Source organism: Culex pipiens, chromosome 3 (assembly GCF_016801865.2).
Source record: "Culex pipiens pallens isolate TS chromosome 3, TS_CPP_V2, whole genome shotgun sequence".
NCBI lineage: Eukaryota > Metazoa > Arthropoda > Insecta > Diptera > Culicidae > Culex > Culex pipiens.
The window spans coordinates 18,334,488-18,358,813 of NC_068939.1; the positions used below are offsets into that span (position 1 = coordinate 18,334,488).

Consider the following 24,326-nt stretch of genomic DNA (forward strand, 5'->3'; position numbering starts at 1 on the left):
ACTTCACTTCCGATAATCAAATCTTCGAAGCAATTGACCATTAAAATTTCTTAAAACTTTATTGGATCAAAAAAATATCGCCAAAAAAATTAATTGAAAAAAAGTTAAATGACTGTACAAAATTTTAATTTAAGTTTTTTGTGCATTTTTAATTAAATAAGACAGCTTTTTTTAATTTTTTTTTATTAGAAGACCATAGATCTGAAAAGACTGTTGGATTTTTTTTATTTTTATTTCTTTGATATTTTTTAAAATTTGCAGCAGTAGCATAATATTGCAGACTTTTTTGATATATTTTGCCTGAAAAAAAATTAGGCATCAAATTAAAAATTAAACTTTTATTTATTTTGTACTTTCGACCTTTTGACCATTCGAAGTTATGCTTCTTCGACTGTCTGTCTGTGTGGATCAATCGGACCGCGCACTGGACTCACAATCCAGAGGTCGCCGGTTCGAATGCCGAGGCAGACGCAAAAATTCTAAGTGTTAATATAGGTATTCGGTGCCCTTTCCCCGTGCCATACCTTCACACTTAGGAGACCCGGGAGGCGGAGTCTTGTCGCAAAAAGAACGATACACGCCTGTGGATCCGTTGACGAAACCGCAAGGTTTAAGAGGGCCACATTATAAGGTGTTACGTCGATTCCGTTTTTTTTTCTTCGACCTTTTGTCATAATATTATTCGTTTGTTTAGTTATTTGGCATGGAATCCGTCCCGACCTGCGGTGTCAATCAGCTTTAGACATTTCAAATCGATTTTTCTTCTTTTCATCGCCATTTTCATTTCTCCTTTTTTGCTTGTTTCTTTTTTTCCTGAATGTTTAATGTGTTTGATTGTTTGTTTGCCTTTTTGTCACTGTGCTTGTTGCTTGTCCAGTTTCGAGTGTTTAGTTTAGCTTATTTTATGGTGTTATTAACACTTTCTTAAAATTACACTAAACAAACCTGTAGGCTCTATTGAGATGTTCTCAATAAACAGTTCACTGACAGTTTAAAAAAATACTCCCCATCAATTCGTCAGAAATTCACCCACTGTGACACACAAATCCACGCTGCTCTTGCTGCTGCATCGCGTATAATTTATCTTAATTTGTCCGAATTGAAGAAATTGACAGCTTAATCTCTTCATTTGGCGTGCCACGTCTCGCGTCACGCACGCGAATTTCGTATACATCTAGATACTTTCCAAATGTGTGAATCAAAAGAAACGCGCCGTGGAGAGCAATAATTTGTCAATTTGGGTTTAATCGTGTTGTAAAAAGCAATTTAGGAGCGCAGCACAACATGTGACAGTGACACTGACCCACACACACACGCATACGAAGTGGGTCGGACGCCCATGACAAAACGGGGTAGAGGTGTGGGGCTTGCATGATTTGACCGGGTAATGGTTTTGGAAGGAAGACTTAGAATTCATCCGTGGGAAAGTGATTGATGCGAGACGGTTTTCTCTTTTGAGGTGCTGGACTTTTATTGTCCTAATTTCTTCAAAAATGTAAAAAAAAATGTTTTACAAAAATCAGTTTTAATTAAATATTATTTATTTAACATCTCTTGGAATTCGACGGTAACGTACATTTTGACACTTTCTGGGTTATTGCATATTCTAAAAGTACTCCTAATAAGCTACCTCTCCACCAAAAATGAGCAAAAGTTACTTCAGTAAAGTCTGTTTAATCATGATTTTAAATAAAGTAACATAAACAAAATCTCTGCCATCAGCAGTCCCTGTTTACATAGCCCTGTCAACCTGTCAAACAAAAGACTACATAAACCTCGTGACGAAAAAAAAGCATCATGAACAAAGCGCCATGTACATTCGGCGAAGAAAAACGAATCATAACAAAGCGTCTCCCTCAATGACAGCAGGGTGATATGGACGTTGGTGATTTCAAAAGAAGTTATGTTTGTTTTTCTTAAATAAAACGACGGAAATAATGTTTTATTGAATTTGGATGATCAAGTATCAATGAAAGCAAGGTTTTTCATCGTTTGTTATCATAAGAACATCTTATTTTGCTTTTATATTAAAATGGGAATTGAAAATGGATGCTCAACATTCAAGTGCGTTTTTCTCAAAACGCATGGTTTGTACATGATGCTTTTTGAAATGTTGGCGTCGAATTGTTACCATTGCTAACGTTTGATTTGATCAGGATGAAATAAAAAAAAAGATGTTACTGCTGTACCTTAATTTGAATTTATTGATAAGAACAATGCCATAACTGAGGTGATAACTTTTCTTTCCTGATTACAGTCCTGAACTTAATGGCAAACTGATGGCAACAAAAAGCCAGTACGTTTAGTAAACAAAACAAAAGTAATAAGAGAGGATTCATCTCAGTTTTCATGAATTTTTTAAACATTTTCCTGGAAAATTAACCCTGATTTTGTTTGAAATTTCTAAAATAATCGAAAATAAAGGAAACCCAAAAATAATGTAAAGTTAAAAATATACAAATATGTAAAACAAAAAATCTAAACCAAAAAAAAAATCATAAAAATAAATCTTAAAAACCTAAATTAAAAAAAAACAAAATTCAATGTTTTTTTAAAATCTGGGGACACATAAATGTAAATAAAGTGCGTTCTAGATTGTCCTTTACAGTTTTCATGAATTTTGAAAATATTTAAATGGAGAATTATACCCTATTCTATCGAAATTTCAAAGAACAAAAAACTAAATAAAAATTGTTTTGCTGTAAATAAAAATAAAAACTTAAATGAAAAAAAAAAAAAAAAATTTTAAAATCATGGGATTCTAAATTTTAAATACAGTTCGTTCTTGATTATTCAAAGAGGATTTTTCTCAGTTTTCATGATTTTTCAAAAGATTTTCATAGAAAATTAAACTTTATTTTATTTGAAATTTCGTTTACTATTCAACAATAAAATATATATATTAAATGATAAACAAATCTAAATTCAAAGTTTTTAAAATCTTGGGATTTATAAATTTAAATACAGTTCGTTATCGATCCTCCGAAAAGGATCCTTCTCAGTTTTCATGAAATTTTAAAAGATTTTCATGAAAAATTAAATTCTATTTCATTCAAAAATTCTAAGTACAAAGAATTGAAAATAATAAAATTTAAAAAAATTTATATTTAAAAAATTAAAAAAAAAATAATAAAACATTCAACGTTTTTTTTTAATTTTGGACTTAGAAATTTAATTACAGTTTGCACCCGATCAACAATCGATTTATTCGAAGTTCTCGGCAAAAGTAAACTCAATCGAATTTCGAAATTTTAATTTTCCTGTTTCTCAATATTTTTCTAACATCCAATTTGACTTCAAAATGGTCAAAATTTATATTGTTTTCTGTTATCTAAGACAGGTTTTTTTAAAGAATAGAAAAAATGTAATAAATTTTTAAATTGTGAAACTTTTTATAATTTTTTTAAACCTCAGAATGTTAGAATATTTGTATGTTTGAATATTTGAATATTTGAATATTTGAATATTTGAATATTTGAATATTTGAATATTTGAATATTTGAATATTTGAATATTTGAATATTTGAATATTTGAATATTTGAATATTTGAATATTTGAATATTTGAATATTTGAATATTTGAATATTTGAATATTTGAATATTTGAATATTTGAATATTTGAATATTTGAATATTTGAATATTTGAATATTTGAATATTTGAATATTTGAATATTTGAATATTTGAATATTTGAATATTTGAATATTTGAATATTTGAATATTTGAATATTTGAATATTTGAATATTTGAATATTTGAATATTTGAATATTTGAATATTTGAATATTTGAATATTTGAATATTTGAATATTTTAATATTTGAATATTTGAATATTTGAATATTTGAATATTTGAATATTTGAATATTTGAATATTTGAATATTTGAATATTTGAATATTTGAATATTTGAATATTTGAATATTTGAATATTTGAATATTTGAATATTTGAAAATTTGAATATTTGAATATTTGAATATTTGAATATTTGAATATTTGAATATTTGAATATTTGAATATTTGAATATTCGAATATTTGAATATTTGAATATTTGAATATTTGAATATTTGAATATTTGAATATTTGAATATTTGATTTTTTGAATATTTGAATGTGGGAATATTTGAATATTTAAAAGTTTATATTTTGAAGATTTGAATATTTGAATGTTTGAATATTTAAAGTTTTATTTTTTGAATATTTGAAGGACTCAATTTGTATTTTTAAATTAAATTCTGAAATTACTTTTAAATAAACAAAAATCTTAATTTCAAGTTTCATAGCAAAAATTTAAAATTTTGTAGGCAAAAGCAATTTTACCTGCCAAAAAGATGCACAATTTCCAAGAATTCACGGAAAATTAAATTCCTGGAATTGTATGTCTTTATCAAATTTTGGAAAATAAATTGAAGAGAAGGAACAAAAGATTTTTATTGGCCTGACAATACTGGCAATACAACAACTACAACAATGCAAATATTCGTGACACTCACGTTGAAAATCTGTATATTTTAATATTTATATTTTTCTATTATTTTTTGTGTGTTTGATAAATAGTTTGAAACGTTTTAGTTGATACGTTATTTTGTATATATTCATGAAATTGATTGTTTTTGGTTGTGGTTCTATTCTAGTCGTAGTTGTTAGTCGGTATTTGGTATGTCTTCTACCTCTCTAGCTGTTGAATGAAATTTCCTGTTTTTATTTCTCTTTGCTGCCTGATTCTCCTCTTTGTTTTCAATTGATTTTTTTGTGCTCATCACAAATTGCAAATTTCGTCACTAAGTCTTAATCAATTTTTAGATGTTTTAGTGCTAAAAGTAATGCTAATGGGCATACAATAGCAATGCCATCTAAAAAAAGTGACAAAACGTAATTTGTTTTGAGCTGTTCAATAGTCCTAGCGTTGACCTGCTGTAGTTCCACCCCGCACCAACCACCACCCACAACTCCACCAGTCTCGTACTCGTCATTTATCACTAACCTCAAAACTCCGCTCTTCGTTCGATTTTTGTCTCTTCTTTCTCCCCCACACAAACACACACACACCCGCGCTCGTCTGCACGTTCGCGAATCAAAACATAAACAAACCAACATAACGGCAACATTGCCGCTCTCTCCGCGGAATCTCTCTGTGTCTCTTTGTGTCTGTGTTGCTGCCGCTCTCACCACCAACACAGAGAAAGATCGCTCTTCGTCGGCGGGGGCCACGCTCGGCGGCACCAGCGAAGACACCAACCACTCGACGAGCTTTGGCCAGCGGCTGAAGCCATCTGGTGGTGGTGGCACGAAACTGCACTCACCAAACAGCAGCAGTACGAGTACCAGCAGCCGGGTGTCGTCCAACGCTTCAACGAGTAGCGGCAGCAGTGCACGGAATGCCAGCGGTTCCTCGGCCGCCGGAAGTCGCGATAAACCAACGGCGAAACGGCTCGTGCCCTCGATTGCTGTCAATATGAAGCAAAAGCTTAAGGAAACCACGGAAACGGTGGTTACGATCGTCAAGGTGGCCGCCCCGGCCGATATCAACCGGAACCGGACCGCCGCGGTGGTCAGTTCCGACGTGCTCAACGGAAATCACGAACCACCCAAGCCGGAAGTGGAGGAGGCTTTTTTGGAACGAATCCCCTCGACCACGGTGACGGTGGCGAGCGATGATCCGAAGGCACCACGACCCGTGCTGGGTTCGCTGGGTAGCAGCCTCGATTCACCGAGGTCACTGCAGTCGCCCCGGATGCGCACCTCAACGATGAAGACGGGTACGGTTGCGCGCAGTTTGGCCCTGGTGGACATTCACGGGTTGAGCCCGGTCAAGACTCCGGCCGCGGCGACGGACAAGTCGGCCAAACGGAAATCGAACCTCATCCGAGCCCAGCACGAGGAAGCGACGGAGAAACGTAAGTTCTGATGGGGGGAGGCGGGGTAGTTCCGTTTCTGTAAGGAAGGGTAATTGTTCTAGATTTCAGTTTGCTAAAGCAATGTTTTCCCTTTTGATTTTAGTTTCTAACTCTGTGACATACAGCGTGACTTTGTGGAATTGATGTAGAATGTGTTTTCTCAGTGTAAAAGTGTACGTTCTAAATTTTAAGTGTTCGGTTTTATTTTTTCTTTTGGCATGACGTGATTTTGCAGTCAAAAACGAAATTAATTCATTGAATAACCTTTTTTTAGTTTAATCATAACTTTTGGCAATTTTATTTCAGTTTCTTCTTTTTGAACATAGCATCACTTCGTTTCATAGCATTATCGTTTCCATGTTTTTCTTTGTTTCAGAGAGTTGGTTTTCGTTTCAGGAAAATGCGAATCAGGTTTGGTGATATTGATGTTGAAAAAATCCTTTTTTCTCAATAAAAACTATCTCAAATTCTAAAATTACAAAATTCAAATAATTTGAAATTCTTAACTTTCACGGTTCAAATTAATTTATATTCAAAAATCTTAAAAACTTTTAAAATTTAAAAACCTTGCAAAAATATTCGAATTTTGCTTCAAATTTTAAATTTTGTCAAGCTTTCAAAAATTTGAAACCATAAAATTTTTTGTTTTTTTTTTGCTTACTTAAATGTTTGAATTTTAAATTAAAAAATTCCATAAATCTAAAATTCTAAAATAAATTTAAAAAAAATCTAAAACTATTACGTTTTTAAAATCAAAAAAACTAAACTCCCATTTTTTCAAATTAAGAATCAAGTTTTTTTATTCTGCAAAGTTTCGACATTTTTAAATACTTGAAAATTTAATATTTTTCAAAATTTCAAAATTAGGAATTTTAAAAATATATATTCAGATTTTTTCTGCTTTTCAAGGTTTTAACATTTTTTTTAATATTTGAAAGTTTTGTTTATTTAAGTTATTAAGAATTTTGTGTAGAAAGTTTTGAATAATTTTAAAATGTTTTTTTTAAATTTGAAGATTTTGCTATGATTTTAATTTTAGTTTTTCAATTCTTAAAAATAAACAATTTATTTTTTTTTACTTTTTAATGTTTAAATTTTGAATTTGCAAAATTGTAATCTTCTAAAGTTCAAAATTTTTATAAATTCAAAAATTATTCAAATAATCAAAAATTCAAAATAATCATAATTAAAAATTAGGAATCTTCAAAAGTTTTTTTTTTATTCTTCATGTTTTTTTTTATTTTTAATTATTTTTGCATTTATAAATATTTAAAAATTTTGTTTATTTTATTTTTACTTCATTCTGAATATTGTAAATTTTTCAAAAATTTAAAGGCTTGAAATTATTTTTATTTATTAAAATATTCAAATTTTGAATTAAAATATTACAAAAAAAAACTTAAATTCAAGAAATTAAAAAATTCTTGAATTAAGTTATATTTTGTTATAATTTTAATTTTTTTTTGTCAATTCTTAAAGATAAAAAAAATCAGTTTTTTTATTTTTTTTAATTTTTATGTTTGAATTTTGAACTTGCAAAATTGTAAACTTTTAAGGTTCAAAAATTTTATAAATTCAAAACTTCTCTAAAGTAATATTCATAAAATTAAAATTTTTAAAATTTTCCAATTTCAAAATTAAGAATCTTGAAATGTTAAATAAAATGTATATTCATGATTTTTTTAAATTTCAAGTTTTTTGCATTTTTTTAATATTTTCAAATTTTGTTTAGTTTATTTTTATTTTATTCTAAATTTTGTAAAGTTTTCAAAAATTAAAAAAAAAACTAGAAAAAATTATAATTTTAAATTTTTTATTTATTAAAATATTCAAATTTTGAATATTCAATTCGTAAGTATTAAAATTATTTAAATTTGGAAAAATGTAAATAAAATTCTAGACTTTTTTCAATTTTTTTTTAAATATTAGATTTTGTTATGTTGTTTTGATTTTTTTTATAAATTTTTACAAAAAATAAAATATATACAATTTCAGTTTTTATATACTTTTTAATAATTCCATAAATCCAAATTTCTAAAATTCTTCAGATTTTATTGAAAAACAATTTAATTCCTTTACTGTTTTAAATTTTTCACCATTTTTAAAATTTTGTTTTAAAAATTTTAAAAACCATTAAATTTTATAGTTTTTTGACAGCTAAAATTTAAATAAAAAAATGTTATAAATTCAAAAATCTGATGTTTAAAGTTATAAAATTCTAAAAATAAAAAAATATACATTAGGTTTTTTTTTTCAAAAATTAAAAAAATAGCTAAATTTTGTATTTGAAATATTTTAGAAAATTTGTTTTTTTACTTTTTTATCAAACATAAAGAGTTCGCATCGTACTCTTGATGCGACCAGTCGCATAAACCAGAGTTCCTTTGTTCAAGTGTTTTTTGCTTTCTTTTCCACACCATCGGGTGTGGAATCGAGTTTTCGCGTCAAATCATCTAATTGTGATTAATTTGTGCTTCGCCATCACAACTATGTCTCAAGTGCAAACTCGTGAGAACACCTTCAAGGTGCTTCTATCGAACTTCCCAAAACGCCCAACATTTGAAGAGCTGCACAAGTTTGTGCACGTTAATCTGGCCTTGAGGCCAGAGCAAGTGAAAAGGCTCCAGATCAACCATGCGCAAAATTGCGCACATGTTAAGTGCAGTGAGTTGAAAATTGCTCAAGACATTGTTGCTATGCACAACGAAAAGCACGAGCTCGTGATTAACAAAACCAAGGTCAAAGTTCGGTTGATGATGGAGGACGGGGGAGTAGAGGTCAAAATCCACGATCTCTCCGAAAACGTCACCGATGACGAAATTGTGGCCTTTCTTCGGCACTACGGTGATGTCTTGAGCATCCAAGAAACAGTCTGGGGAGAAAAATTCGCATTCCGCGGCGTCTCGTCAGGAATCCGGATTGCAAAGATGGTGCTTCGCCGCCATATTAAGTCGTTCGTTACAATCAGAAACGAACTAACGCTGGTCACCTACACAGGTCAACCAGCGACGTGCAGACACTGCACACTAACTCAACACATAGGGATGTCATGTGTTGAAAACAAAAAGCTTCTCGGCCAGAAGGCCGACCTCAGCGAAAGACTGAAAAGCGCACAGACAACTGCACCACAAAGTTACGCTGGTGTGGTGAACGAAGGTACCTCCACCACGGTTTTGCAAACCCAAACTGCACCACCACAAACAAATCCAATCGACTGCATCAGTATCTCGGGGACCGACACCGCGACGATCTTGCCGAATCACTCAACTGAGATCACGAACGAGCTCAGCGGAATCGGCACTGGAGACGACAACGAACATCAAATCGAGAACTCACGAAACGAAGAGAGCAATGATGAAGAGATGCCAATCTCTTTGACGCCTGCTAACATGATCTTGGAAAACAATTTCAAGGTCCCTTTTCCCATCCGGGACCCGAAGACATCGCCATCATTGGACACCATCTCAGAGAGCGAAAGTGATATCTCTCCTGGAGGCTCTGCGCCCAATTCGGGCCGACGAGGACCCGGTCGCCCGAAAAAGAAGAAGACGCGCCATTGAAGCTCAAAGATAGAAGAAGAACAAACTCTAATAATATTTATTGTAAACGATAAACAATTTTTGGTATAGCTGTTCAAATAATCTGTATTTCTCGACAAAACTTATGCTATTCTATGTACAAATTATTATGCTCTAAATAAACTTTTTTTTTACAAAAAAAAATCAAACTTAAATGTTATAATTTTGAACTAGTCATTTTATTTTTGAAAGCAAACATTTAACACGTATCGAGTTAAAAGTTAATTGAAAATTTAGAAATTTCTACCAGAATTTCTCGATGAAAATAATGTGATTGACTCTCGAGTTGCATTTTAATTAGTGTTCTTCCTTAAATTAACTTAAAATTTTCTTCCTCCAACTTAAAACATTTTCACATTTGGACTTCCATAGGAGCTTTTGGAAAAAAGAACTCTAGAATTTAGCAAATATTTCAAATAGTTGGATTTGCTATATTTTCTCAAATTCGTAATGTTTTGTTCAAAATAACTTCTATACATACATTTTTTTCAAGTTGTTTATAATTTAACAATGCATATAAAATACATTCATAAAAAAATTCGTCGCTCTTTAATGTTTTGGTTCGTTTCTTTTTTAGTTTTTTTAGTTTTTTTTTTATATATTTATGTTTTTTAATGCAATTGCATAACATTATCCATCCACCATCGCAACGTGATTCGCATTTTCACAGGCTCCATCTGTAAATATCCAGTTCCGCTCGGTTGACTCAAATGCAATTCTCACTAGAATCCGTACTCTTCACTAACGCAAACCCCCCTTCCATTTTAGGACCTTCCTCGACCGACCGTCGCCGGCACCAGAAAACCAGCACCAGCAGCGCTGCACTGTCCAGCCCGGAACCGGCCAACCGGCAACCCTCTCGCAAACCAACCCGCCCATCTTCGTCGAAGGTCCCTCCGAAGATATCCGAACCGCCCGCAACAACCCCACCTTCAACGGCCACCACCACCCCAGCCTCGTCACCCTACCCGAAAGCTTCGCTGCAGTCCTCGACGACATCGCTGGCGGCGCCCTCGTCCAGCCCGGCGTCGACGCCGTCCAAGTTTTCACCGCTGCTGGTCAGCAGCAAAACTCCTTCGCCGGCCGGCCTTGGCGCCGCCAGCAGTCCGGGCAGGATGCTCCTCTGTCGCAGGAACTCGCCGGCTTCGGTTCCACCGGTGCTGCAGCACTCGTCCAGTTCCAGCACGACACTGGCTGGGGAGGTGGGCCCGGCAGGTCGTCGAGGCAGTGAGGAGGCGGAACCTTCGCCGGATTCGCCGCTGCTGCTGGCGCAGCAATATTCCAAGTTCAGCCAGATATTGCTGAAGTCGCCGACGCTGGAGCGGTACGAGGTGGCGCAGCCGGAACCTGAGCTTGAAGTGCGACAGGAAGAGGTTGAAGTGCCATTGCAGGTGGAGGAGGAGGAGGAGGAGCAACCGACGGAATTGTGCGTGCCTTTAGAAGAGGAAGCAGCCGAGCTGGAGGGAGCTGCTGGAAATGTTATTGTGATTGAGGATCTTGATCTGCTGGAGGCGGGACCTTCGGGATTGGGACCTCGTCGGGAGGCCACGTCAGATGACGAAGAGGAGATTGACCGGCCGGCGAACCGAATACTGTTCGACGACAAGTTCAACGATGAGTTCGTGGTGATTGAGAACAGTCCGAAGAGTCATCTGATTCAATCGCTTGATGAGACTGATATTGCTGTGATTGGGGAGCATGACGATGACGTCGAGGTGTACCCACCGAGACCGGCCAGTAGCAACAGTGCCGGCTACGAGAAGAAGAATCTGGTCAAGATGAGTTCCGTGGAGCACTTTGAGCGCAAGAGTTGTTCTCCGCAGCGCAAGAAGAGTTTGTCGCCGATTGCGCGAGCCAAAAGCATGGAGGAGAATCACCTGGCGTCGGTTTCACCGGTTCCGTCCAACCACATAGTATCAATTCTAAAGCGGAAGACGGCCGTTGAATCCGGTAACAGTTCCGCCTCGAGCAACGCTTCACCGGTGACCTTCTCGCCGAGTGTCGTCGACACTCCAGTTCGATCCAGTGCCAGTGCTCGCCGCCAAGGGATCCTGAAGAAACGCTGCTCTCTCGATGAATCTCGTTACAGCCGAAGTCATTCGCCGGACGACCGAAGCATCCTGGTCAAACACACCCGCCGAAACAGCTTCGAAGAGCTGGCCACAGCCCAACAGCACGGTATTCTCAAACAAAAGAGTTACGAGTCCAAGGAGGACGTCTCTTCCGCTGCCACAACCTGCACCGGAAGCACCACCGCCGTCAACGCTCCAATCTCGCACGGCATCCTCAAAAAGAAGACCGATTCCTCCTCGACCTCAACCCCCAACGAACAACCCAAGCACGTGTCCATCTCTCAAGCAGTCATCCTCGCCGCGGCAGAAATCTGCCAGGACATGCTCCTCGACCACGAAGACCACGAAATCCGACCCATCCTCAAGTCAGACTCCCAACACCACCCCGCGCCCAAACCAATCCTCAAAAAGAAATACTCCTCCGAATCGGAAGAAATCCGCCCCATCCTCAAATCGTCCCGCAAGAGCAGCCGCGAGGAAACGTCCGATTCAGAAGATCTGCACCGCTCGATCCTCAAAACCGACTCCCCAGCCAAACGCCGCTCCTTCGGCGACCGCTCGGACTCCCTGGACTCGAACGCGGCCGCCGCCCTCATCCGCAGCCGCTCGCTGGAACACCCGGACCCCGTGCCAACGGCCCCGGTCGTCCCCCAGGTGCAGAACATCGAGAAGCCCATCATTTCGGTGGCCGAGCGGATCAAGCACATGGAAAAGTTCCTCTCCGGGCCGTCCACGTCGGGAGCCGGCAGTCCGGCGGCCAGCAGCAGCAGTGGAGCCATTCCGAAGCGAAGCCCCGGAAGTGCCAGCTCGCGGAGGGAGTCGTTCCGGTTCAAGACGCAGCCGATTACCTCGTCGGAGATATCGGGGTGAGTTGAATTTAGATTTTGTATCATTTTCTCTTTTTTTCTTTTTTTGCTGTGTACATTGATCTTCCACTAACGATCACGTGAGAGTGTCTCATTTCATGTTTTTTTTTTCTGCGAGTGCGAGTGTTGTTTTCGTCGAAATAATCTGTGCTGTACAAAAAACGTGTGTTCCTTGCGGTAAGAATTGACGATGGAGATGCAAGGTGTTTTTGTAAAATACGTGCGGGATAGGTATCTTTGGGGATCTTAACCTGAAAGAACTGCTGCAGATAAATATTTAGAGGAAATTTGTTTTAAGACATGCTGGAATTTAACAAGTTTTAAAAACAAATCCCTTACCAATCCCTCGCTTGGTCCAAACCCAAACCCAGAGTTGTATTGTTGAAGTGATTTCGATTTTGATTTACCGCGGTGGATTTTCTTGAAATATGTATTTCGTTTTTTATTATTTTATCGTGCGCCAACGCAATACAATTTAACGAATCATCTTTGTGGTGAATTTTTCGCAGTTGGCCTGGCCGTTTTGAATAGGAGGATGTTGGAAATAACCCCATAATCCTCCAAAATGCTTCCGAAAGTATGGCTGCGCTATTAGATATGTTCTTTATGACATATTTCGATAAGCCTTTCAATTCCAATATAGAGAATAAAGTATCATAAATTTTAATGAAAATGCGAGCAATTTTAAGTTTTTTTTAATGTTTGACCCAAAATTTCAATGCTCGTTTCACTCCACTTACCTTTTCCCGACTCATGTTTACAAAAAAGCGCTGAAAGTTTCATTCCATCGATAAGACCTCTAGAACAAACCAAGCAAAATCTACAAAAACTGCCTCTTAAGTAGCGATATCTCAAGACAGTGTTGCCGGACATTTCAAATTGACAGAAACTGCCCATGTTCGCAAAAATGTCCATTTTCAACTTTATCACTGCTTCTCTTGAAAAAAATAAAAAATCGAAAATCTTGTTCTTTGTTATAGAAAACATTCAAGTAGCTACCTAACCAATTTTCATAAATTTCACTTAAGTTACGATATTCATCTTCTATATATATAAAAAACAAGCCTTACCCGACAAACTTCGTTCTGCCTTTTTTCGTTTGTTGACGTTTTTAACTTTTTTGCTTATTCAGCCTCCTGTGATCAAAATTTGATTTTACGTAACTTTTCCCATACAATCTGCAGATTTTTCGGAATCGGTTCCAGAGTGGCCAAAGTTGTAACTTTTTGGCGTAAGAACCTTCCTTGGACTTATACGAACCCAACGCAACAAAAAGCACCTCGATCCGACGTTCCGTGTTGAATTGATTCGCGTTCGAACAAAACCGTCGAAATTTTTTATATATATAGATTTCGACGGTTTTGTTCGAACACGAATCAATTCAACACGGAACGTCGGATCGAGGTGCTCTTTGTTGCGTTGGGATCGTATAAGTCCAAGGAAGGTTACGCCAAAAAGTTACAACTTTGGCCACTCTGGAACCGATTCCGGAAAATCTGCAGATTGTATGGAAAAAGTTACGTAAAATCAAATTTTGATCACAGGAGGCTGAATAAGCAAAAAAGATAAAAAACGTCAACAAACAAAAAAAGACAAGATGAAGTTTGTCGGGTAAGGCTTGTATTTTCATACAAATAAATAATAGGGGAAAGTGGGGCAAGTGTAACAAGCTAAGGAAATGCTCGTTATAACCCATCAAAAACGTTAAAAATCTGTCGGATTTTTATATAATCATCTTATTCAGGGTCTTGCCTAAGACTTTGATGGAACAAATTTTTAAAAAATCCTTTTATCTATATATATAAAAAATTTCGATGGTTTTGTTCGAACGTGAATCAGTTCAATACGGAGCGTCGGATCGAGGTGCTCTTTGTTGCGTTGGGTTCGTATAAGCCCAAGGAAGGTTCTTACGCCAAAAAGTGGCAACTTTGGCCACTCTGGAACCGATTCCGGAAAATCTGCAGATTGTATGAAAAAGTTGCGTAAAATCAAATTTTGATCATAGGAGGCTGAATAAGAAAAAAACCAAAAACGTCAACAAACGAAAAAAGGAAAAGACGAAGTTTTTCGGGTAAGGCTTGTTTAATATAAAAAATTGATTTTTAAAATTTTGATTTTCCGTACGTTCTTCTCAACTAGTGGGGCAAGACGAACAACCCGTTGGGGCAAGAGGAACAATGCATGAAACAACATGTTGATTTGCTAACAATTGAACTGTTATCCCTTAGATACATCAGATTAGAATGTATTTGAAACGTTTCTTTCATTTTTAGATTCAATAATAATATTGCATTGCTAAAAATTTGATCGTTTATACAAAAAACAAATTATTACTCAGATGAAAAAAAGGAAATTTTTATAATTTCACTATATTTTGTATGGACAATTTTTTTTACCAATTGTTTATCAGTTTTTAAGTACTTATTTCCCAATAAAATTTATATTTATTTTCCAATAAAATATGTTGTTGCAGCAATTCGTATTTTTTCCATACTAAAAATCCATATGGTACACTTGCCCCACCTGAACAAGGTTTTTTTCAAAGCTCTCAACAAAAATAACCAAAAGTTAAATCATACTTTATAATAGGTGCATGTCATTTGTAGGGACACTACTGATCTAGGAAAAACAGTATTTTGATAAAATGAGCCTTAAAACGAACCCTAAGCCTTATTTTGTACTTACCAAATATTATAAGAAAACAAAGGTTTTGAAAAAAGCTTCATTAAATCTCATGCCCCGTGGCGTTTACGTCGTTTTGGTGGTTATGTGGTAGTAGAATCAGCTAATTGCATTGCTAGCAACAATTCCTCATACTGGAAATAATCAAAATTGTAAAAATTACGGCCGTACGAGCGATTGTTCCTCTTGCCCCATATGGTCGTCTTGCCCCACCTTCCCCTATTCAACTCTGGAAAGTTTTATAATTTCCAGTTACGAAGCTATATCTTATGACAGTATTGCAAGATAAATAACTTAAATGACTTATCGGATCTTTCTTTCAAATTCCTATCAAATGTTGTTCATAGAAATCGTTCCGGTTTATCCAAATAAATAAAAACCGACTTTAGAAGGTTTATAAATGTCTTTTCTGTATCGATATACCATTACAATGTTGCCAAATCATCAAAGTTTATAACTTATTTTGAAGATCTTTTAATTGAACGATTTCACGTTAATCCACCTGGCTCCAAATCAAAAGAACTTCGATTTTTGCCGAAGTTTGCCTGGGAGTTTCATTGCCAAAACAATGTTACCCGGATTTTGCGTTTGGCGATTAGGGTGGCCTTAGTTGAGTTAAGTTTCCACATAACAAGAAGAAGAAGTTGAACTTAGGCTTATAGAGTTATCAGGGTGGTCACTCAAGTCGGGAAATCGGGAAAGTTGGGAATTCGCAAAAATCCCCAAAAAAAGGGAAAAAGTCGAGAAAAGTCGGGAATCCTTAGCATACTCTTTTGCAAATTATTTTCTAAATCTTGAAAATTATTTTAATATTTTATACAATTTTCAATTTAAATTCACTCAATTCTTCCTTAGGAACTTACATTAAATTACAATTTGTCAAATTGATTCAATGTTTGAAATGGAAAATATTTTTAATAGTATAACTAAATTCATTAAGTCATTTCCAATATTTTTTTTACAAATGTTTCCGTTGAACTTTCTGTGAGTAGGTAATCCAGAATTAAAATTTACAAAAAATAAAAACGGAACTCTGTTAAATCATTTTTAACCAACTGAACAAAATAATCAAGTTTCTGATTTTATGAAAATTATCAATAGTTTCATTGGTTATAATTCATTTAGATATTTTTTCGATGGTTGATATTTTCTTTTTTTATAAAGAGTTTTTTGTATCAAATCATTTTTTAGAAAAGAAACTATTATTTGAGTTTCTGAAAAAGTCGGGGATTTGAAAATGGGATTTGAGTGGTCACCCTGGTCTACTCTACACAGAAAAAAAAAGTTGAATTTAGGAATGTTGAAAATTTGGTAGGTTGAATATTACCTCTTTTTTTGAGTAATATTACATAAAAAATATGTAAAAATGTAAACCTGATGAATCTTCATCAAAAACTGCTGAAAATTCATCATTTTCTGGAGTAAAATTAATCATTTTTTTGACACAAAATCTGTCACCATTTCCTGATGAATATCACCATAATTTTTTTTCTGTGTACTCTATGGAGGGAAATCCATAAAACTTAGTGTTGTCAACCTATTGGAAATTTGAGGAATCATCTCGAAACGCACTGCACTGAAAGGTTCAAGATAGGTAATTTTTAGTGTGTTTTTTAAAGTTCCAATATACAAAATTTATATTTTTGCTTTGTGAGTGTTTTAAAATCACCATAAGTCAGGGGTATTAAAAAAACAACCAAAAAGCAAAATGTGACCTGTCTTTTAAAAAAAACTCAGGATTTGCAATTTTCACCCTTTTTGTATTCGTAAAAAAAATGTTTCAGAAGAATCATTCGAAAACTGCATCAAACATTATTATTTTCAACAGGGACTTAGGCCAATGCAAATATTTAAAAAAGTTGTTGTCCCTCGGCCCTGGCCGAGGTCAAGGGGGGGGGGGGGGCAAAAAAATATAAAAATTTAAATAACAAGCCATAGTCTTCACATTTAAATGAAAAAAATAGTTTTAAAAAGCATTTTACACTAGTTCAGTTGATTTGCAATCATTAGTTTTCAAAAAATCTAAGATCTGACAAAAACAAAAATTGTATCGAAAAAAAAGATTTTGCATCGAAAATTTTCAAAAAATCTTAAGATTTTTTAATAAACCCAAACATGCTAAAAACGATTTTAAACGCAGGAGAATGTATTTTAATTTGATTTCAGCTGGTTGCACTTGAATTTTCATTGAAATTCTTCTTTATTGTAAAAATATTTTTTTGCCCCCTGATTTTTCGGGCCAATTTTGAAGGGGGGGGTGACAAAAACTTTTAAAAATATTTGTACCAGCCTTATGGGATACCAAACCGAACCCGATGCAACAAACAAAATCCGTTCAGCCAGAGCCAAAAAATTCACATGTGAACAAAATTCATGTCTATACACATCCACACAGACATTTAAGGAGGTATTAGACTACGACTACGAGTTCGGCAAACTGTCAAACACAAAAAAGTGCGAGTTTGTTTGTTAGTTTGTCACAGTCTAATACCTTTTTTTACTCATATTATGATTCTGAGTCGATACGTATACCGTTTACGTAATGGTATATCCAGGAGGATTATTTAGGAAGTTCAATTCTAAGTGAGGAAGGCAAACAGTCAAATGAAAACAGCGAAAAATACATTTTTTTTGTCCACCCTTACTTAGCTACACGCAAAGAAATTCCGGTGAACGTTGGATGCTCAATCGCCCTAACCCATCCGATGTTCAAATTTATTCCCATCGGATGTTCAAAGCATTTAAAAAATCACCAAAACCACCGCATTCTGAATCATACGATTTTATTCATGCTCTTGTATGCGTGATATTTGCGCAAACCGTACTGTCAACCGAAGAATTTCTTCTTCACCCTCTTTAAAATAGCCCGTTCTTCTCTGTGGTCAGTTTGACGTTTTGTTTTTTGTCGCGGTAGGCTGTGCTCGCTCTGCAAGTTTTTTTTTCGGCTAACACCGGTAGGCGGTCCGGGAAAGTTTCCGCCGGTAATTCTGTGCTCACCGCATCGCGAGTGTCCAAAATTGTTCGTGTTCGTGATTCCTGGTGGCCCTGGTACTTCCCTCACCGGATGAATCAATCCGCGGCAGCCCGAGTACGGCCAGCAGTTCCGTCGCGACGGCCGAAATGATGGAAACCGACGCGGACCTGTTAATTCCCGTGCCGGAAGAATCTCCCTACTTTCCGGAAAAGTACCCCGGCAAAGTGTGCACCCAATCCGCGCTCGGCGAACGCATCCAGCTGGGCCAGGGCGAAATGCTACGGGTCGAGGTCAAGAAAAGTGTCGAAGCGACGGTGGCGGCCGCGCTGTAGTCCTAGGAAGACGACGAGGGATTCTCCGGGCGCAGTCCCAGTCAGGGGGACAAACGGGCAGCGGTGGTGGTGTCCTCCGGCTCGGACTATCGCTGCTGCTGAGCAGCAACAAACGACAGAAAGGATTGAACGTAACGTAAGTGCGTATGGTTGTGAGCTTTTGACCGGCGATCTAACTCAACTCTCTATCTCTCTTCCGCAGGAACCCAATTATCAACGCCGAGTACGTGATTGAGCTGGAGAAGATCGGCCACACCGAGCCGGTGGAGTTCGCCTCGATCAAGAACGGCGGATACTTTTACACTCACCGGTCGTGTGCCAGCTGGTCGTTTGGCGTGGGCCTTGGCGCGGCCACGGGGACGCTCAGCAACCTGGAGGTGGTCGTAGCGCAGGCCTTAAGCAAAATGAGCTACTTTTGCTTGCGCCTAGGGGCGAGCCTAGTGTGCAAGGTAGATACGCAAGATACATCGCGGTCCAGAGATTCAAAACGCTTATTTTTCCCCAGATGTTCTGTCTAAAATTGTTCTACTACCCGTGCATCGCCGCGGCCGGTGGCACTACCACGGAACGTGACGTCGATTCCGAAGTACAGCTGGAAGTGCCGGTGCTATCGGGTTTGTTTTGATTGGGATTCGCGGACGCCGGGAGGGGGTGCTTCGTCGCGATGGTTACCAGCAGCGGGACAAGGGCTTTTCGTGTCCAATTTGTCATTGAGCTTACTGGGTGGCGGCCCACCGGGTTGGTTAAGTGCACTTGGTGTAACAAGTATCGTCCAAGTGCCACCCCATTTGTTGCCGAAAAAACTGACCCAGACACCAATATCCACGCCAAAGTCCACTCCAAAACCGAAGGAAAAGATCACTACGTGGACGGAGTTTGCCTTAGCGAGCACAATCTGCACCAAATCAAATCGCTGCAGGCCGAGTTGGCAAGCGGAAACCAAAGCTACAGCTGCAACCTCCCCCGGCATTGGACAAGGACGACGGAATTCTGGCCGCAATCGAATCAACCGTAGCCGGGAGCAACTTGGACAACTCGTTTGATGATGTCAAGCTGGAACCGCTGATTACGAACGAGCAGGACGTGGCTGAACTTGGCATCGGTGTTTTTTTTTTGTGCGTAGGCGTCCCGAGCGGACCAAAGACGACCAAATCTGGGAAGAATCTACGACCGTGGAGGTCAAACCGAAGAACAAGCCAATCGGAAGGAACCAGAAGAATAAGAAGATACGTGCTTCCGCAAGCCACTGTTCCCGTGGTATTCAGTTGCCATCAGTAGACCTTCCAGTCTTGTCCGCCGCCTCTCTAATAGCCTTCCATCAAGACGTCCCTCAAAAGCCCATTCAGAAGACTCAGATCTGGCCGGCACGACCAAGTCGAGGAACCGGTTGACAACAACAAAAACATCTCGTGTGTGCTACCACAGAGAACAGATGTATATCATTGAACAAACAGCATTGAAAAACGTGTGTAAAAATTCAAACCAAAATACGTTGAAAAGAGCTAGGTTGTGCACCATCCGCCTAGATAGCGCCACTTCCAAAATCATGATGGCCTACAGTAGCAGAACGTTGGACCATCTAATCACTGCATAAAACATTCCGTACGAACGACATCAGACCAATGTCTGACTGCCCTTCATCAGAGGGTTGTAATTTTACGCGCCAAAGAAGGTAAACAAAACGACATCGGACATAACATGTGTAAAGGGACTATTTTAAGTTGTCGCTTGAAACATAATTTGTGAATGAATTTTCTCTTATGTTTTCGTTAATGTTAATGCATTTTTGCATTATTTTTAGTCAACTGGAATTATACAGAAGTGTATTTTATATTTAAACGAGATTAACATTTATTTTCTTTCGAAATTATTGAGCCTTTTTAATTGTTAAGTCAAGTATTCTCAGCCACGACGGTGGCGCCGCCAAGCGTATCCTGCACACTCTAATTTCTTTGATGCAAGATTGTATGCAACGCATTTTTTTTAGTTTACACGGTTTACACACAAGTTAGAACCAAGATGTACATCTGTTCTCTGTGGTGCTACTTCGGAACTACTCGGCGGAGGTGCGGACAATTACTGCCTAGCACCGGATTCCTAACTCTTGATTCTTGTCATAGAGATGACTAAAAAGCTGTGTGTTTAATTTAATATAAAAAATCAGAAATTTTACTTATCTTATATAATAACAAATAAAAAGCTGTTGTTTGTTTTTCAATATAATATTTTCTCTTTGGGAGGAATATTTGTAAAAAACATACAATTTCTGTTCTTGGTGAACCAAAAATAAACTGACTCAATCGTAATTGATTGATTTAGTTTTAATTTTGGTTTAACGGAAAATAAATTGTCTGTTTTGATAAATATTCTCTGCTACTTTTTGGTTTGTGTCCTGGGGATGGCTGAATCCATCTGGTGGCGAAAAGTGGTACTAGCGCTAGCCGTGATGATGTACGGTGGCGGCGCCAGTGGTGAATAGTGCAAACAGTAAAAAGCTGCGTGTGATGTCACGCACACATTCAAAAGAGCTGTCAAAATGTCAGAAAAACACGTTGAACATCGGATGGTCAACGCGCTTTGCGCATCGAACGTTCATGATCGTTTATGACCATTCGATGTTCAAAATTTTGATGCCAATGGTCAGTAAATTCGCATTGGCAGTTTTGCGTGTAGGACCACCCTAATCGTTAAACAAAAATCTGACAAATTTGGGCAAATTTGAGCCAAATCGGAGAATTTTAAATTATGATACTTCCGTTGCTAAATAGATAGATGAGGTTTCGAAGAAAGTGTCCACGTTGGTTATGGATGGTCACTATTCTCCACTGACATAAAAAAAGATTAAATTTCAATTATCTTAGCACGGTAGACATCTCAAACAGATACTTTTTGTTTTCTTGAGAAAGAGATACTTTCAAACTTTCCTCCTCTTATTTCTAATTTTTGCGTCATTCTGCATTCGTGTGCTCCACTCCACAGTTGTGTGAGTGTGTAAATTATAAAATCTGACGAGTCTATTTCCGTCCCGATTCGTGGCTAAAAATGTACGCATGTTTTCTTTCCATCTTATTTTCTCTCAATGTTTTTTGCTCTCCTCCAAATACCACTTCATTCTCGCGGGGGGAAAACGCGACTTTTCCTTCCCAAAATGGACTCGACTGGATCTCAATACCACTTTGTCGTTGCTGCCACTACACGCAAAACTGCCAATGCGAATTTACTGACCATTGGCATCAAAATTTTGAACATCGAATGGTCATAAACGATCATGAACGTTCGATGCGCAAAGCGCGTTGACCATCCGATGTTCAACGTGTTTTTCTGACATTTTGACAGCTCTTTTGAATGTGTGCGTGACATCACACGCAGCTTTTTACTGTTTGCACTATTCACCACTGGCGCCGCCACCGTACATCATCACGGCTAGCGCTAGTACCACTTTTCGCCACCAGATGGATTCAGCCATCCCCAGGACACAAACCAAAAAGTAGCAGAGAATATTTATCAAAACAGACAATTTATTTTCCGTTAAACCAAAATTAAAACTAAATCAATCAATTACGATTGAGTCAGTTTATTTTTGGTTCACCAAGAACAGAAATTGTATGTTTTTTACAAATATTCCTCCCAAAGAGAAAATATTATATTGAAAAACAAACAACAGCTTTTTATTTGTTATTATATAAGATAAGTAAAATTTCTGATTTTTTATATTAAATTAAACACACAGCTTTTTAGTCATCTCTATGACAAGAATCAAGAGTTAGGAATCCGGTGCTAGGCAGTAATTGTCCGCACCTCCGCCGAGTAGTTCCGAAGTAGCACCACAGAGAACAGATGTACATCTTGGTTCTAACTTGTGTGTAAACCGTGTAAACTAAAAAAAATGCGTTGCATACAATCTTGCATCAAAGAAATTAGAGTGTGCAGGATACGCTTGGCGGCGCCACCGTCGTGGCTGAGAATACTTGACTTAACAATTAAAAAGGCTCAATAATTTCGAAAGAAAATAAATGTTAATCTCGTTTAAATATAAAATACACTTCTGTATAATTCCAGTTGACTAAAAATAATGCAAAAATGCATTAACATTAACGAAAACATAAGAGAAAATTCATTCACAAATTATGTTTCAAGCGACAACTTAAAATAGTCCCTTTACACATGTTATGTCCGATGTCGTTTTGTTTACCTTCTTTGGCGCGTAAAATTACAACCCTCTGATGAAGGGCAGTCAGACATTGGTCTGATGTCGTTCGTACGGAATGTTTTATGCAGTGATTAGATGGTCCAACGTTCTGCTACTGTAGGCCATCATGATTTTGGAAGTGGCGCTATCTAGGCGGATGGTGCACAACCTAGCTCTTTTCAACGTATTTTGGTTTGAATTTTTACACACGTTTTTCAATGCTGTTTGTTCAATGATATACATCTGTTCTCTGTGGTAGCACACACGAGATGTTTTTGTTGTTGTCAACCGGTTCCTCGACTTGGTCGTGCCGGCCAGATCTGAGTCTTCTGAATGGGCTTTTGAGGGACGTCTTGATGGAAGGCTATTAGAGAGGCGGCGGACAAGACTGGAAGGTCTACTGATGGCAACTGAATACCACGGGAACAGTGGCTTGCGGAAGCACGTATCTTCTTATTCTTCTGGTTCCTTCCGATTGGCTTGTTCTTCGGTTTGACCTCCACGGTCGTAGATTCTTCCCAGATTTGGTCGTCTTTGGTCCGCTCGGGACGCCTACGCACAAAAAAAAAACACCGATGCCAAGTTCAGCCACGTCCTGCTCGTTCGTAATCAGCGGTTCCAGCTTGACATCATCAAACGAGTTGTCCAAGTTGCTCCCGGCTACGGTTGATTCGATTGCGGCCAGAATTCCGTCGTCCTTGTCCAATGCCGGGGGAGGTTGCAGCTGTAGCTTTGGTTTCCGCTTGCCAACTCGGCCTGCAGCGATTTGATTTGGTGCAGATTGTGCTCGCTAAGGCAAACTCCGTCCACGTAGTGATCTTTTCCTTCGGTTTTGGAGTGGACTTTGGCGTGGATATTGGTGTCTGGGTCAGTTTTTTCGGCAACAAATGGGGTGGCACTTGGACGATACTTGTTACACCAAGTGCACTTAACCAACCCGGTGGGCCGCCACCCAGTAAGCTCAATGACAAATTGGACACGAAAAGCCCTTGTCCCGCTGCTGGTAACCATCGCGACGAAGCACCCCCTCCCGGCGTCCGCGAATCCCAATCAAAACAAACCCGATAGCACCGGCACTTCCAGCTGTACTTCGGAATCGACGTCACGTTCCGTGGTAGTGCCACCGGCCGCGGCGATGCACGGGTAGTAGAACAATTTTAGACAGAACATCTGGGGAAAAATAAGCGTTTTGAATCTCTGGACCGCGATGTATCTTGCGTATCTACCTTGCACACTAGGCTCGCCCCTAGGCGCAAGCAAAAGTAGCTCATTTTGCTTAAGGCCTGCGCCACGACCACCTCCAGGTTGCTGAGCGTCCCCATGGCCGCGCCAAGGCCCACGCCAAACGACCAGCTGGCACACGACCGGTGAGTGTAAAAGTATCCGCCGTTCTTGATCGAGGCGAACTCCACCGGCTCGGTGTGGCCGATCTTCTCCAGCTCAATCACGTACTCGGCGTTGATAATTGGGTTCCTGCGGAAGAGAGATAGAGAGTTGAGTTAGATCGCCGGTCAAAAGGTCACAACCATACGCACTTACGTTACGTTCAATCCTTTCCGTCGTTTGTTGCTGCTCATCAGCGGCGATATTCCGAGCGTGAGGACACCACCACCGCTGCCCGTTTGTCCCCCTGACTGGGACTGCTCCCGGAGAATCCCTCGTCGTCTTCCAGGACTACAGCGCGGCCGCCACCGTCGCTTCGACACTTTTCTTGACCTCGACCCGTAGCATTTCGC

The 24,326-nt window shown here is 38.0% G+C and overlaps 2 protein-coding genes across 13 annotated transcripts in view; one reads left to right on the plus strand and one right to left on the minus strand.

Moving 5' to 3' along the window:
• LOC120413442 (supervillin) overlaps nucleotides 1-24,326 on the plus strand; it is a 536,783-nt gene that overhangs the window by 314,811 nt on the left and 197,646 nt on the right. For 11 of the 12 annotated variants that reach the window (XM_052709437.1, XM_052709426.1, XM_052709430.1 and 8 more), the window contains 2 exons: nucleotides 5,181-5,897; nucleotides 10,244-12,413. In XM_052709437.1, the coding sequence (XP_052565397.1) occupies nucleotides 5,181-5,897; nucleotides 10,244-12,413 (2,887 nt within the window). The remainder of the gene's footprint in view (nucleotides 1-5,180; nucleotides 5,898-10,243; nucleotides 12,414-24,326) is intronic. The other variant, XM_052709435.1, reaches the window with a different exon arrangement.
• LOC120426048 (uncharacterized) lies at nucleotides 21,628-24,253 on the minus strand. The gene is made up of 3 exons (XM_039590732.2): nucleotides 24,130-24,253; nucleotides 23,817-24,063; nucleotides 21,628-23,760 (listed from the first exon to the last, which is right to left on the minus strand). The coding sequence occupies exons 1-3, from the start codon at nucleotides 24,165-24,167 to the stop codon at nucleotides 23,641-23,643; spliced, it is 405 nt and encodes a 134-aa protein (XP_039446666.1). The 5' UTR covers nucleotides 24,168-24,253; the 3' UTR covers nucleotides 21,628-23,640.